The 17,470-nt window shown below is 45.5% G+C and overlaps 1 protein-coding gene across 1 annotated transcript; it reads left to right on the top strand.

Moving 5' to 3' along the window:
- Positions 1-250: 250 nt before the first annotated feature.
- pnoca (prepronociceptin a) lies at positions 251-17,038 on the top strand. The gene is made up of 3 exons (XM_062446883.1): positions 251-366; positions 12,980-13,130; positions 14,745-17,038. Exons 2-3 carry the CDS (start codon positions 13,008-13,010, stop codon positions 15,363-15,365), a joined length of 744 nt encoding a protein of 247 aa, XP_062302867.1. The 5' UTR covers positions 251-366; positions 12,980-13,007; the 3' UTR covers positions 15,366-17,038.
- The last annotated feature ends 432 nt before the right edge of the window (positions 17,039-17,470 follow it).

Genomic DNA, 17,470 nt, shown 5'->3' on the forward strand with positions numbered 1-17,470 from the left:
TACTCCTTCCCTCCTTCCCTCCCTCACACCTCACATCTATCTCTCTTCACTCTCTCCCTCTCTCTCTCTTTACAGCTTCACTCACACATCTCCCTTCCTCCCTCAGACCCCTGCAACCCTCCCTTTCTCTCTCTGATGAAAGGGGGGAGTTTTGAAAGAGGGGGATGCAGGGGGGCTGCACCATAGAGAGAGGGAGGGGGTGTGTCTCTATAAAAAGGCTTAACAGCAGCCTCTACATAGATGAAGCAGACTGGGGACAGAGTACCAGACTACCATAGAACCAGGACAACTGGACACATACAGCCACTGCCCTACACCTCCCAGACTCCCAGGAGCCACGCCTCAAGCTCCGCTACTGAAGCATCGGTAAGACCCCCGGTTGGGTTCTGACTATAGAAATCACTACTGCTCAATTACTTATGAGTAAAAAGTGATAGTTATTATTTTATGTATATATCTTTATTTATTCTTATTTTAATACATGAGTGATGATAAAGAAGTGAGCAACTGTCCATGGAGAGAGGAGTGGGTATTTTGTGTGAACCTTGGCATATTGTTTCTTTTCCTCTGGGTTAAACATACTTGGGGTGGAAATTTTGCATCTCTGACCTTTTATTGTCTTTAGAGAATCAATGGACTTGGAACACAGAGTTTTGACTGTAGTTTTTAAAATGTGCAAGATAGGTATAATCTCTTCACTTTGAGTTTGTCTGTCCCATGCCTGAACAGATAGTAACTGGGATAGAGACAGACAGGACAGAGGTAGTGACAAAGAGGGTGACAGCACATTTGCAAAACAGGTTTCCCTTGAGGGACTTACATTACAGTTTTCATGACATTTGATTTTTTTAATGACTACATTATAGTAGTTTATGATCACATAACAATTGTTTATTATTACAGTATAGGTGTTTACAGACTTCCGGGAGTGTTTGAACTTAAATCCAGAGTAAATACTGTCTCAGTGGCTCTCATCTCCTTTTCCCCTCCTGTCTGTCTGTCTGTCTGTCTGTCTTCTCTCTCTCTCTCTCTCTCTCTCTCTCTCTCTCTCTCTCTCTCTCTCTCTCTCTCTCTCTCTCTCTGTCTCTCTGTCTCTCTCTCTCTTTCTACATACAGTATTCCTTTTTCCCTTTCATCCTGTTTGTCTGTCGCTCTCTCTGTCATTCTCTGTCTCCACTAGGACAAGAATGTAATGCTCCCATCTTTCTCATTTTCATTCTATTTATTCCATGTTGGAATCAATGTGTCTTCACTGAGGCTCAGTACTGTAACATGATTATTGTTTTCAATGTATGTAGGTGTGTGGAGGCAGAAAGAGCAGATCCAGAACCTCAGTAGAACATCACTGGTTAAATCAACACAGGCTTTCATCTCTGCTACTTTTGTCAATGGACCCGCATAGTTCACTCAGTTATGTACAGAGAAAGGCTTAAAAATCACAATGGAATAAAACCAGGTCATTTTTTTATGAATGGGAGAGAAAAGCCATAGTGTTTTCCTTCATGGAATAACATTCAGCCAGCCCAAGTCAATCAAGGTGAGTGCAAGGATCAGACTAATTTCTGGATTTAATTCATTGCTCCATTACAATGATCATTGTAGTTGCAGTATATTACTAGATTTTTTGCAGTTAAATCAAAATACTTTGTCTTCTCCCTTTCCCTTTGAAGTCACGTGTATGCATATTGATTCTAAAAGGCTGTTTATCTAATCACTTAAGCCTGTGGAATTTCATTTGAGGGTTATTTCTGTGTAGAGTGGGGAGTTTATTTTGTGAAGGGTCTCCCTCCTGAGAGGCAGAGGTTAGGAGCAGAGGATCTTTCCCTGAGAGGAAGGTTGGAAGCAGATTGTGTCCCCCCTGGGAGAGAGATGACAAAGGAAAGAAATATTAGAATTATACAGAGGTTAGAATAATATGGTCTCCTTTGAGAAAGACAAGCTGTGGGGGGACTTTAAGGGTCAAGTTCAACCCTGTTCTGGTGGACTGGTGGAGACACTATGTTTTCACAAGAGAGATGCGTGTTTCTTGGAGTGGAATCAATCAAAACAAATGTTTTATAAAGCGCACAATTAAATTTTCTTTTGAGTATCTAATTCCAACTCTCAAGAATTCTTCTTCTAAATGTTATTAGTTAACTGATGCAGATGTGAGCCATTTTGAAACAGACGGTTTTAAACTGAAAAGAGGTACATTGCAACAAGCTAAACGGGTGCAGTGTGTAAATGTGAATTTAAAGTGATGCAAAGACAATTAGATAGTGCCTACTACTCTACTAGAATTCAAAGCCTCCCCTGGCCGGCACGACTCAGATTTGGGGGAGCTGTGAAATCAGATTTTGATGAGATTCCTGGTGCGTTCCTCCACAGCAGCACATATGGGAGGATGGTGGAACAGATAGAGATAGGAGTAACCAGTGGGTGATTAAGAAACATGCTTTATCTGGTACTAGTTGGGTGACAGTTTAACTAGCTCTTTTTGGAATTAAATTTTTGTTGTTGCTTGGTTTCCTGGACACAGTAGATATACAAAAGAATAAACACATTCATGAAACATTTGGGACACATACAAAAAAGAAAATATGTGAAAGGAAATTATGTGAGAAAAGGGCTTTTTTTGTTCTGGGCTCTACTTAGAACAACAATGGGGTATGATTTTATGATACGTTGCCACTTGAGGAATTATTCTAGGCTAAGTAGGTAACCATAGCTTTAAGTTACCATTCCATGTACCATACACTCATATATAAATTAACATTCAGATTTTGTCAAATTCATGCAGACAGGCCCAGCTTTCAGTTGCCGATGTACATTGTGATTTTCCTTTGGCCTTTTAGGAGTGTGATTGGCTGTCAGCAGGGGCGTAGCCAGGACATTATTTCTGGGGGGGCCAGCTCTGGCCAGTCTTTTATTTGGGGTGGCACTTTATTGTCAAAAACTACTATTTTAAAACTCACACACTGCATCACTCAAAGCAGCAGTTTTCTAACGGTATCCAGTGGTTAGCTGCTTGTCTCCATTGAAGCGCTGTCAGAATGCAGGTATGTTGGTTTGTGTCTTGCGCTGTTGATGGGGGCGTGACAAATGCCAATATAAGACGACTTTATAAAAAAAAATACTAATGCATTTATTTCAGGTTCATACCGTTTCTGTCCAGGAAGGTAAAAAAAAAAAGTGAGGTGGGGGGGGGGGGGGGGGGGGTGGCAGGGTGGCCATTCTCTGACCAATGGTGGCCGTGGCCCCCCCTGGCCACCACGTGGCTACGCCCCTGGCTGTCAGAGAGTTCACAAGTTCACCAACAGCAGGCTTTACTGAAAAACAGATCAGGAAGATTCCAGTAAAAAACATCTCATCTGAAGGCGTCTTACTTCTTCAGGAAAAAGAATGGAGGAAGTGAAAGGAGATGGTTGCCATGCTCTACCCGCTAACATCCCAGCAGGTGTCTTTTTTTAACAGGGATCAAAGATCATGAGGCTGCTGTACACCTGGAGATTGAAGAGCTGTTGGGGGTTTTGTAGATTAGATCAGATTAATGATGTTATAATCCAGACACAATAGACACATGCTGTGGGGTTTTCCTCTCTTCTTTTTCTATGTCTCCAACTCCTTTCTCTATCTCTCTCTTTATGTCTATCTCCTGCCACTTCATGTCTTTTCTCTTTTTCCATCCACCTTCATCTGTATTCCACCTTCTCTCTTTCTTCTTCAGCCTTTCTTTGATTCTGTCTTTTCTAGGTATATTATCCTTCAGTATGTTTGATAAACAGCCACTTCCAGGGCTTCCTGGTAAATAGACACTAAATAACGCTTTCTGTGTGTACGTGTGTTTTTCTGTGTGTGTGCCCTTACATCTTTGTACTCTGAAACTCACACCTTTTTACAATCAACTTTTTACAACCACCTTTGCTTCAAAGTTCCACCTTAATGTAATTCAAATCAATAAAGGGACATATTGATTAGCGCCAATGTGTATCAGACCCATAATGCCTTTCCTATCAGAATCCCCCACAACGCGTCACGCATGTCATACTGCATCATGTCTGGTCTTTACCCCGACACGACCCATGCCCACTAATATCATCAGCCTTTATTGGCTAATCATCACGGAGGCATCCCAGTTTCACCTCAGTGGAATGAGGGCCGAGGGTACATTTTTGTTTTCAATTTCAGTTTGTCTGTTTCCATTTGCGTGTGCCGACACTTGATTTTTAGGAGTGTTGTAAAGCTTAATCTGAAAGGACAGGCAAGGATTCTGGTATGGCTCTCTTTCCAGCCACTCAAATGAAAATAAGCATGGATAATTGCTAGGTGACATTGAGCACTGAACGTGTACGTGTATGGTTAACAGAAGGGATTTATTGAACTCTTTAAGATATACAATACACAGTTCCGTGTTGGCCATGCAAGCCCTATCCATCCGCATTTTATTGGGCTCAATCTTAGGAGGGCCCATCTCCAGAATGCTGGAGACCCAATTGTATGGGGCTCTGTTGGATTTGTTAATGTCACTGATCCATAGGGTCTGACAGTGAGCAGTATCTATCTGTATTGATCTGACTCAATGTATGTGTTTGCTTCTGCCCAAATGGATGGATTGAAAAAAGATTTAAGCCTGTTTAAGCCAGAGCTGCTCATTGATTAAAGAAGTTTAAAGCAAAGTAAATCAGTGACCTCATAAACATCCATCTGGTCATTGATCCTGTCTTCCATGTTTTAGGTCAGGGGTTTGTTTGTATGTGGAGCGGGTAGAGGAGTTTCCCGTGTATATGTTATGGCCTTAGCCAATTCAGTACCGTGGATAGCATGTACAGACAGTGTCTTTGTTCCCATGTCCCAGTCAGCAGAGCAAAGACATGGCTGGGGCATATCAGCTCATTGGTAAGGCAGCAAAGTAAAAAAAAGAGCCAGTTCACTTGCACAAGAGCGTCAAGTACCGAGAGAGAGGGTGAGACCCAGATGTCAGCCAAGAAATTGTTTGAAACCTTGTTCTGCCTTATTGTTGCAGACAACTGTTGACCATGGTGGAGAGTTAGAGAACTTCTATGACTTACCCACCGAGAGGAAGACCCTATTTTGTTTGTTTTTCAAACTTTAACTTGTGTTAAAGTTGAAAATAACTTGCCTTGACTGCGTTGTCTGCCTAAATTGTATGTGGCTCATGCCGGTATTGCTCAGTGATTGCCACATTGTACAGTGTGTGTGTGCTAGGCAGAGTGTGTTTGTGAGTGTGTGTAGTTAACATCCTGTCTATATTGTTAAATGGTTAATGGACAACTGTTATCCTTTTATACATTAACATAAAAAGGGGGAAAAAACTAATTTTGAAGATTAAACGACAAGAGTCCAAAATAATTGATTGTGCAGCAAATCAGAGGATTGTGTTGAACTCGTGGAGCTGAACCAAAGGGCCCTGGTTGTGTCTGTGACCAATGTGTAATGGAGGTAATGGCCTCCTCCTCTCCTCTCTTCACCTCACTGGTGCTTCTCCTGAGGTTTTATTGGTCCTAGACAGATAAATAGAGAGAGAACGAAGTGGGGGGAGGAAATGATGGAGATTCTTTGTCAATGTCAGGTTGGAGAGTGGAAGTAAATGGACCATAAAAGAGGACCGTGTGTGACTGTATTTGAGGTGAGGTGAGAGTTATAATTCCTGGTAGTGGAGCATGCAACAAAAAGTTATCATCATGTCATGGAGATGGGCAACTCGGAGGAAGTTCAGCCAGCACTTCCTGGTGATGTCCAAAGAATGTGCAAAGAAGCTCCAGAGATGTTCCACGTGAGGCCATCTGGTTACAGGGACTTGGTTTCACTTCCTCTTAGATAGATTTATGTACAGCCGGGGCCAAAAGTATTGGGAGCGACATACATTTTGTGTTGGCAAAGCTTGCTGGGCCTTGGTATAAAATGACTGCTAACATAATTTCAGTTCAGTCAAGACACTCACGTGATTGATTTCACCATTTATTCTTACACATGACAAATGGTTTTACATTGGCGGAATGGATGTACATGGGGAAGCGCTGCCCGCCTTCACTGCATAGCAAGACATGAGGCAAGGAGCAACGAGTTAAATCCCCCACGGGGAGCACAGACAGACAACACGGGGGTGAAGGGGACGGTGGTGGGTGGCAGCAACGCAGACGGCAGGTTCGACAATGCGTGTGCGTGCATGGAGCGGCTTTATAGCGCCGCCTATCGAGCTACGCCTATGGCCTGAGGGCACGGCGATGGGTGGTATGACGCGCGCTGCCCGAGTGCCTTGCCTGAACCTGCTTCGCTCATTTCAGTCAAGACACTCACGTGATTGATTTCACCATTTATTCTTACACATGACAAATGGTTTTACATTGGCGGAATGGATGTACATGGGGAAGCGCTGCCCGCCTTCACTGCATAGCGAGACATGAGGCAGGGAGCAACGAGTTAAATCCCCAAACACCGACACTCCGCCAGTCTATACTATGTGTAGAGCGGAGCGTCGCTCCTCTTGAGACCGCATGACATCCCACCATTTACTGGTGATAAAATTCTGGATGCCCGGTCATGCTACCATTACAGTGGCTACGGCTATGTGTGCGTATCCTTAACGTCACATACCATCCGATGTGCGGTCCGCGGAGCCGGCCCACGCGCACGTCCCGTCAAGACCTAGCGCTCAACGCGACGTGCGCCCGCAACCGCCCCCGCACCGCCCATCACTCCGGTATCCTTCTCATCCGACGCGAAGATGGATGTACGGGAAGGCAGCACCATGCCGGAACGGGGATACGTTATCTAGTGGGAAGGAACACAAAAGAAATGTGACAGCACACAGGCGCCACGCCTCCACATGCTGATCCCGGCCGGTGTCCGGGCATCTCCTGAGGTACTCCCCGCTTACAATAGAGCGAGCAGCTTGCATTCGCACTGGCGGCGGAGTTCCCACGAGACATTCTAGCACTAACGGTCCAGTAGCCTTCTCATCCTGCACGGGGCAGATTTATGCTACCTCTAGAGACCCGTCCTCTAGCGCCCGTCGGCGACCCCAGGATGTACGCAAAGGCGCCTGTGTTCGTGCACCAAATATGGGTGTTACATGAGGATGTGAGAAAAATGTGTCGGCGGCGCATCCGCCGTTCCCTGGATATCTCAACGGATATCTCCATGCAAGCAACGTGGATTCTGATGGCCACTAGCGCATCAGAGCACGTCTGCGGATCACCACTGCTGCACGGAGATCCAAAGAGACATCCTAGCATTAGCAATGTACAAAGCCACCCAACCACCGGATACGTGCAGACCGCGTAGGTCGCTTAGTTCTCAGACCCACTCAGCTTGAGCGTCTACGTTGGACCACTGACCAATGACTGATTATTACTTGTTTTATTTCTTGCAAAACTGCTGTACAGACATGGCTCACGCAGTCTACACATGGGTGTCCATTCATGCGCTCATCAGCTTCTGAGCCTCCACAACGTCCGATGCGTTGGGGCGCACGTAGCGCTCGTAAGCCGATGACGACCAACGGCCCATCAATTTCAGCGTTGACATGGGCACCTTCGCAGAGGCCGAGGTGGCTGCCCCGATTCGGAAGGAATGCGCTGTGTGCAGCTCCGGAGACAGGCCACAGTGCTCGCACAGGTTCCGGAGCCGCTGGGTGAACCATGGTCTGGTCATGGCCTTCCCAACCGCGTCGCTGGCGAAAAGGGGCTCATCGGGTGTTGCCCGAGGGCGGCATGACGGGTACCGGCACATAGAGGAAAATGGACAGAAGGCACAGTTAGTTTGACCAACCACAATGGGAATCGGACATGGTGAGATCACGAGAAGGATCGAAGGCAGCGCATCTAGTGGTGTATTCGCCGCACCGCAGAAACCCGTAGAATGCCGTGAGAAACACCGTTTCGAGCAGAGCGTCGACGTACACCCCGAAGTATCCCCGTCTTAGAGCAGACACCAGTTTGTGCAGTATGGGGAGTGTGATGGGGAGACGTTTGTCTTTCCTTTCGGGCCTCTGCTTGCGTAGACCGTTCATGAGGAGGCGGACAGCCGGGCTCCCCAGAAGGCTGCCTGCCGAAGGATCCACGCACCGAAGGTGGAACTGGACACCTGCCACCAATGCCTTGATGGACGATGGTTGCAGCTTCCGGGATTCGAAGCAGTGCACCATGAAGGCGCACAGCACGGACAGATTCACAGGCAAAGGGCTCACAGAGAAAGCACTGCAGTACGTCGAAAATTGAAGCCAGGCAGAATCGTATGATTTTAATGTGGAGGTGCACACACCCAACCTCATGTAGCGACATGCAGACAAAACATGCTGTTGTAGCACCTCAGCAGACCCAACCGACCCTAGTCTAGTACGGCTTGGTGGAACATGGGGCATACCAGGCCGGTCGGTGACGAGTGAGGGCGTAGCACGTGGAAGTCCTGCAATTTGAATCGAGATAGGGCATCTATCAGCTTTGGTTGGCAAGCCCAGGGATGTAGGCTGCGCGCAATACAAAATTGCCCAGGACGCTTGTCCAGGTGAGGCGTCTGACCAGTCGGTTAATGAATGGCACCGAAGACCTCCCCTTATTAATAATGCAGACCGCTGCTTCGTTGTCGCAGAACACGGTGATCTTTTTCCTGCACCATAAATGCCCCCACAAAAGACAGGATATAACGATTGGGTATATTTCGTGAAGCGCGCTTGAATGGTGCTCCGGCGGAAGAGACAGGATCTCCTCGGGCCATGCAGCACAGAACCACTCACGACCGTGGTAACCCCCGAACCCGACGGACGGGGCGTCTGTGTAGAACTCCAGGGCGGCAGACGTTTCTACTTCATCGTTATAGAAAAACGAAATGCCATTCCATTCGGCGCACAGGAGAGCCCAAAAGGATAAATCCGACCTGCACCCGACGTCGAGCGCCAGGGTGTCCTGCAGGTTTTCTACGGTTTTGCATAGGTCGAGGAGCCTAGAAACGAAAGCGCGCCCTTAGCCTATGGGGCTAACCCTGAACGAGGAGAAAGGGGATTCATCGAAAGGCCCGATCATGAACCCTTTAGTTGTCTCTTTTTGAAGGAGTGTGTCCACGACCCCCGGCTCACGAAGTGCGCTCTGCAGGTTGTTACATTCATATTTGACAGTTGGCAGCTCAGATAGACCAGCACGAAACCCATGAGTCAGACCATTCAAAAGGTACGTTACAAAACACCGATCTGGATGCTTGTCCAGAGCAATTCTGAGTCTCTCAATGTTAATAGGGGTTGACACCAATTTATTCACTTGCCCTTCGGAGCCGGGCGGGCCCAACGAGGGCACACAGCTCGGGGATGAGCGTCCCCGCAGAAACTGCAAGCATGCAGGTACCTTCCTCCGACCACCTCTAGACACGGCCTGCAGGGTCGCCTCAGGTGTAGTGACGGGCGCATATGCGGTTCAAATCTAGGTCCCTCACTGACCAGTCCAGCCGCTGATTCCATTTCTGGAGGTGCAAGGCCGCCTTAGCGGACAGACATTTGTGGTACTCGTAGAACAAACTACCACCGTAGCGCAGGGCCAGATCACAAATAAGAGCCAGGTAGTCATCCATTTCGACGTGACGCTCGGGGTACGCCTCGCATAACGTGTCACGGTACACCCCGAATGCCACGCAAAATTCGGCCAAAGTCAAGTTCTTGGACATTCTGGGGTCGCTGCCCTTAAGAAACACGGACACTTCCCCGCAGTCGACCACACGCCGGTCCAGAAGGTCAGTCGCACCAAGCAATATCTGGACTAAGTTGATATCCATACCTGCAAGGATTTGGCTCCTCAGTTGTACGGACACGCCAGCCGCGGGGGACAAGAACGGTACACCGGAGGCCGCAGCCGGTACAGCCGAGGCCAGGCTCCTCCGTGGCACCACGGCTCGGTCGGGGGCCGCAGGAGCACCCACGAACCCGGAGAAGGTCGGAACGGGATCCCTCGACACCCCGGCTTCCAAGACGGCGATGCGGGAACTCATGTCGCCGAGGGAGCCCCGCTTCCCTTTCTCCGACGCTTTTCCCGGGGGAGCACCCAGGGGTGCGGATGGAGCAGCCGAGCCATGTTCCAGGAAGAACACGTACAGATCCTCGTGGCTGCATCCAAGGGGTGGTGTTATTCCCCTGGCGTACAGGGCGTCCAGGATCTTGTACACCGGCCAGTTCTTCATGGTAGCAGTTTTCCCTGCCAGACGCGAACTACGCCTGACTCGGATCCCCGAGTCCTCGCCATCCGCGCAGAGATCCTCCGAAGGAGACTCCTCAGGGGGCTGATCTAGACAATTCACCAGATCCCCAGAACCACCCGCATCGTCCAGATCCGAGGAGGACATGACGAAAGGGAGACAACGCAAAGACGACCACACAGATGATCAAACCGCGGACCGCAAAGAAATGGCAGCAACGCAGACGGCAGGTTCGACAATGCGTGTGCGTGCATGGAGCGGCTTTATAGCGCCGCCTATCGAGCTACGCCTATACGCTGCCCGAGTGCCTTGCCTGAACCTGCTTCGCTCATTAAGTCATATCATCAGCACAGGGGAAAGTGTGAACTAGTTCTAGCCAGGTGAAATCACTCTATCATTATGATTGGATTTTAAGAGCAGATTGACTGCTGTAAAAGAGGGGACTATTTGCATATATTGAAAATGTTCGCCCCAAAAAAGCTTTACAAAATATGAAATCTGCCTTATTGTGATTCCAGTATTCTATAGAAACATGTGAAAACATTTTCCTCAAATACTGAACCAGCAAACTTTGCAAAACACATTTGTCATTGCCAAAACTTATGGCCACGACTGTACATGCCCCTTGGTGACACAGGGAGGATTTTAGGTCACAATGAATGACCTCAAGAGAAGCAGTTTTGGAGATATGATGACAAAGTAAGTGTAGTAATTTTAAGTTGATGACCATACAGAATATGATGATTTGCATTCCAGAATATACTGAATAATGAATTGCTTTCCATTTGTATTTTTGAATTAGTAGTACGTGTGTGTGGTCTTTTAGGATGAGCAAAGTGGCCAATGGGACAGATAGTACAGGCTTCCACTTCAACCATGCGTAACTAATCCGGCTTTGACTCTTCTTCCTCCAGTTGACGCATTTATTTTACATTTCCGCTCCATAATGAGAAAACCCCAGTAATGAGGAGAGGAACGAGAGAACAATGAAGAGATACATAGAGAGAGATAGTAGACCACACAGACGTCACTCCAACAACTGTAATTCGTCACAGCTGTTTGTGTGTGTGAATGTGTGTTAGAACAGGCATGCTGTAACTCCCTTTGAGGCAGACAGAGGCAGAGATTCCACCTGTCAACTGTTTTATTTGCAATTTCACTTGCACATTTATTTCATCCCCCTCATCCCGCCATCCCACCAGCAGCAGATCTTGTTTGGCAGACGGCCCTTTCTGTAATCACTTAATCAACCATTTATGATGAAATCAATTAAACCAGGTTAATTAAACCCAGTAATTGGGTCATCAGAGCCCTCTGGTGTGTCTGTTAGTCGTCTTATTGTACCCCAGGGGTTCACCCCTGTATGCCTGTATGGAGGCAGAATGTAGCTTCTGTGTGGCCACATGGTTCTCTAGTTTAGAATGCTGCATATAGTTTCTCTAATGTGTGTGAGGTTAAGTGTTTTTTTTGTGTCTCACAACAGGCAATATTATCTTAGCATAACAGTGAAAAAATGCAGCTTTGTGAAGTCAGTAGCTGGGGAACTAAACCATAGTGTAAGAGCTTCTACCTCTCACGCCATTCTTGAGGCTTTGAGGTATCACGTGTCGCAACTGGCCTATAAGTCTCACACAGGCCTCTCAATACATCCCACATATTCCATAATATCCAGCACTACCACTTATCAAACACCTCCTTTTCTCTGATGATGGAACATCCTACCAATTAGATTTGCTCCTTTTAGACCTGTCTCACTCTAGCAGACAGTAGACACCATTCATCTCATTTAATAAGATGCTTTTTACAATCCCACCTCAAGAATCCTGTCTTCCTACCTGAGCATCCTGCATTTGTATTTGAAATTCACTCCCGTATCTCTCTCTCTCCCCCCCCTCTCTCTAAGCATTCAGTCAGACAACTTCTCTTTCTCTACATTTCTCTGAACAGCACTGAAAAATAGTCTCACTCAGAGAGAGTATTGATTGTGTAAGGAGCCGCCAAGACGCCCTTTGTTCCGTGGCTGAGTTAAAGGAAGCAAGAGGAAGCTAAATGAAACAGACCTCTTTTTCTTGTTTAGTGTCCAGTGAATAACTATTCAGTTGTATCCAGTTAATCAACAATTACCACAAATAAAAACACATTCTAAGGAAATCATTCAAAAGAAAGTTTGTATATGTCCCATTAGCATCAAAATACATTAATTGAATGAATGAATTAAGACACAAACGCACAGATATTATGTATACAATACTGCATGCCTCTTCATTTGTTTTTTGTTTACATGTGTGTCTGTGAATCTCCCATCTCTTTCAAATCAATTCTAAATCTAAAACTGACTAATAGGCCCCCTCCCTCTAAGTTTTTTCAGGGTTCCATTAAGGAGATGATGAGTTTGGTTAATGAGGTGCATGGACCCAGTTATTTGTGATAATTTCACAAGTCTTTGATTCAACGTCAAGGACGGAGACTTGACGAGGAACTATGCTGTTTTTCTATATGCCATTCTGTTGTTAAGTCAATCTTTCCACTCTTTCTTTCTCTAATTTTCTATCTCTGTGTCTGTCTGTCTCTCTTTCACTGCTTATTTTTTCTCTCTCTTGGTATCAATATCCCTCTCACTCTCCTCATATATTGTTCTGTCCTTGCTTGATAGTGTAAGCAGGTAAAAAGTCGAAACATTCACATCTACCCCTCTCTCCAATCCGGTCTCTTTACTTATTTCTATCCTACCTTTGTATTCTCCTCATCTACCTCAAATTTACCTCTCTTCTCCTCTGCCTATACTGTTCTTTCCTTCCACCAGGTTGTCTGCTCTCCGCTGTGCCACCACTATGAAGAGTCCTATGTTGGCACTGCTGTTGCTGTGTCTTTGTGTGCCTGGGCACTGTAACTGCCAGGCTGAATGCCTCTCCTGCGCCCAGCTTCTGCCAAAAGAACTAAACTTTAACATCATGGTGAGATAACCTGCCCCTTGGCCCTTATTCTCTCTGTCTTTCTCTTAGTCTCTCATCTCTCTCTTCATACTGACTACATGGCTCCATTCAAGGCCATAGCTAAGGCCACAAAACCACATACTCAAACCTGGGTCTGAATCCTGGCCAGCGATGCCCTGTCAGTCCCCCTCTCAGTTCTCCTTATGTTGTTATAGATGAAAGAAAGAACTATTCAATCAAATCCCTTTAGCTAATACACTAATTTAGAATTATTGAGTTGATGACCAATGAGCTCAGAGACTATTTAAGATGACAATCAAGAAAAAGCAGCAGGTTAGACATCAGCTAGCACAAATAAGGGTTATCTTTGCTGTGCACACTCATACAAAACATGGACATGCAAACACACACACTAATTACACGTTTACACACACACTTTCAAGTTGTAAGAGTCAATAAAGAGACATTATCACCAGTGTCACTAGTCTCAAAGTCTCTATCCCTCTCTAGCCTCTAAACTCTCACCCCCACAGCTCCACATCCATCCATTAATCACTTTACCACACTCTTCTCTTCCCCTTATCTCCCTCGCCCTTTTCTCATACCTCATTCCCTTTCTCTGACTCATGATATTACCCCCCTGGCATTTGAGTTTTAATTTGTGTTGACTAATTGATTTCTGAGGATAGATATGTCCCCCCTCCCCCAAACACACACACAACCCCCCCCCCCCCATTGCCCCCCTCCTTGTTCCTTAGCTCTGTGTTTGTTTGTATTGCTGTCATTCCCTTTTGCATCCGGGACTATGAAAAGAAAATTCAACTCAGTCGTTTTGCTGACCATCCCCTTGAAGGAGGGTATTGGCTAAGAATATAATAAAATAATACAATTAACTCATCATCCCTTTCTTTGGTATCAAAACTAAAGCAGCTGTGACGTCTACTGGTCGACTAGTCTGGGCTTGGCATCATACACACAAGCACATACAGGCACACACTCCTGCGTACAGAGTTCTCTGGCTTGGTGCTTGTCCTTGAGCTGGAAGAAAGGCAGTCAGAGATAAGGTTAGCTGTGAAAGTGGTGTCCATTTCAATTCTGACGTACTGAAACATCTCCACTGAGAGTTTTACAGATGAGGGTAAAAGGAAGTAAAGAGGTTTAATTTGTTGTTGCTTTCTCTGTCTTTCTCTTTCCCTGAGTTTTTATGTTCTGTTTCTTTAACCCTTGTGTTATCTTCGGGTCATTCTGACCCATCAGTCATTGTGACCCACCGTCGTATTGCGACAACTTTACCGCATACAAAAACAAAGTGAAGCATTTTCTTTTAACCGTCAAATTATTTTTTGTTTTTGTATTGGGTAAAATTGGGTAAACACAACAGTGCTTCGTTATGAACCTTTGGGTCATGTGACCCGAAGGCAGCACAAGGGTTAAAAGCCACATCTGCACCAGGCCAGGGTGCATTCACACAGGTACTCCACAGAGACCTTAGGGTTATGGGTATGGGCACACTCTTCACAAATTTGTCATTATGTAAACATGGAATTGCTTTTTGTTTTTCAAATACTGTGATGTAGCTTTAACACCACAGTCTGTGTGTTTGCATGCGTGTTTGTCTGTGTTTGCATTTCTTAGGTATGTGTGGTGGAGTGTGAGGGCAGCATCTCTTCAGCATACACCTGGGACCTCTGTCGCAAGGCCTCTGTGGCAGCACAGTTCCCCTCCCTGTCTCTAGGGGGCACCATGCTAAAACGAGCACAGGAGCGGGTGGAAGCTCTGCTGCCAGAAGCAGAGGAAGAACAGGGGGAGGAGGGACTCCTGTACGGCCCAACTCTTCAGCGTTACGACCATGTGTCCCATGCTCTCGGCCTGGACCAGCTGGATCTGGACAGCTGGAACAATCAGCTTGCAGGCTCCGCTGGCTACAACTCGCAGCAGCCCCGGGCTGAGGAGGAAGTCGAGGGGGAAGGGATGGAGGAGGGAGAAGATGCAATGGAGCAGGAAGGGGCAGGGCTGAGCCTGTCAAAGCGCTTTGGGGGCTTTCTCAAAGGGAAGCACGGTTACAGGAAGTTGATGGACCCAGGGAGGTCGTTCCAGAAGCGTTATGGAGGGTTTATAGGCGTTCGTAAATCTGCCCGCAAGTGGAACAACCAGAAACGCTTCAGTGAGTTCCTGAAGCAGTACCTGGGGATGAGCACCCGGGCCAGCGAGTACAACAGCATGTCTGAAGACTTCAACCAGCAGAGCGAGGTGTAGCTCCACCCATAACCCTGTCCGTAACACATGACACATGGCCCAGGCTCTAGACCAGGGCTCAACCACCACATACTGAAGGCTGCTTTATACCCCATCGCTCGACATGTCGTGCAACAGTTTTTGGGCGATTCACCAACATTCTATTGTTGGATGATTTCAAAGATGTAATTGTTGTAATTCAAAAGTATATACCCAATAGCGATAGCGGGTTGCAACACTGTACTGCCACTCCACTTTGACAATTCATAATTAAACACATGCTTGCCTTTATTCCCTCTACAAATTGATATTACAATTTGTTACTTTACAAACTAGTAATAAATCCATTAACAGAGTTGCTAACGAGCCTAATATTTTACATTTACCAAGATATCCATAAACGTGTATTGATGTATTGGATCCTGATGCTTTGCTCTCAAATAACCATGGCAAGTTCAGTACTTTTTATGTCTCTGCGACATGCAGGATAACCGTCGCAATGTCACCAGAGAGAAGTAGTTCCGAGATAAGGTAACTTAGAGTATAAACTATCATTGCAACATTTTGATGCTCAGTTGTAGCCCGACATGTTGAGTGACGGACTGTAAACCAATCTTATTACCTGCAACCTGCAAACAACCCTGTTTTAACCCTGCCCCGTACACACATGAACACGCACACATACTTATACATACATGGGCGCACACACACATGCATGTACATGAATACACCTCTCAAAGTAAAATTTGCCACCTTGGATAATGATCTATCCTGACCACAACCTCATGGATATGTACAATGAAGTCAAACACATGGATCACTATCAGCTTCAGCCTTACATATTCTCTCATAGATGAGAATTATAACATGTTGATAACAATAAGGTATTAAGCATAAACTATTAATGAAGTGTGTATAATTTGATTATCTGAAAAATCCCATTCAAATACTGTTACTTTACAGGACGACAATAAACAACAGTAAAAAAAGGCAAACTTGCTTCATGCTGTTCTATCAGATGCATCATTTTCAAAACCATTTAGCCTTTATTCGTCATAAGGATGCAACAGCAGTTTCTGTTGTTTTAAGTTGTTATCATTTTGTTGCTTGGACATTCAGTGAAAAGATGATGAACACAACCTTCTGGTCACCAAGGTACCAATGGCTATCTGACATCAAAGCAGTTTCCACCAAGGAATATTTTACGATGGGTTACCACAAGTTAAGATTTGATTAAGTTGTCATCCCAGTACCACCTAAGTATTACATTTCACCTACCCCATCACTCTTTTTACTGGTACAAGGCTCAGGGCATGTTCATTATTACGCCTATACCACCCCTTGTGGCTGATAGTAACATTGCAGTCCATGAATTGGAGCAGAATCGATCACAATTAATGATAATGGGTGAGTTTCAACCAATCCCTGTATTCCAAATATCTCTTTCAGTCAATCTTTTAACTGAAAAAATTGCCTTTAGATAGCTTTCAAGGAAACGGTTCTGTCATGAGTATTGACCTTGAGTGTTTATGTATGCAGACAAAGCATATTTATTGTATAAATTGTGTTTAACTATGATTAAAATTGTTGCCATGTGTGAATTTGATGTGGTTGTTCAATATAAAACCTGTACATAACAGATATTGGACAATAAAGATAGTTTACTATTTCCTTTGTGACTTTTCATGCAGCAACTGATTCTGTGTCTGGAATTGTTTTGTTCCGTAATGTTCCACAAGGTTCTCAAACTTTACATAGTTCTACAACATTTTCTTTTCAAATTCTACAACTCTGTTAGAGTTCTACAATGCTCTTCTGTATGCATCTCATAGATTTTCACAATAAAACTGCGAAATGGTGTATACACTCTCATTACATACAATATTGATGCTTCAGCTCTCTTCTCTTACTCTGTCAGATTGTTCTGCATATAAATTAATTACAGGAGCGTTTAGACAGCTGCGACAGTAAAGAGTCACAGCAAAAAAGAGCTGCAGGTCTTATATTGCTTAAGAGCGGTTTTGTTCATTATTATTTTAAACAAAGCATTTGTTCAACATTCTTTTTGGCACTTTAGGATGACCATCTTTACTTTCAGATACCCTTGAGCTGTTTCAAACCAGCTG

Source organism: Osmerus eperlanus, chromosome 21, assembly GCF_963692335.1.
Source record: "Osmerus eperlanus chromosome 21, fOsmEpe2.1, whole genome shotgun sequence".
Classification (NCBI taxonomy): Eukaryota; Metazoa; Chordata; class Actinopteri; order Osmeriformes; family Osmeridae; genus Osmerus; species Osmerus eperlanus.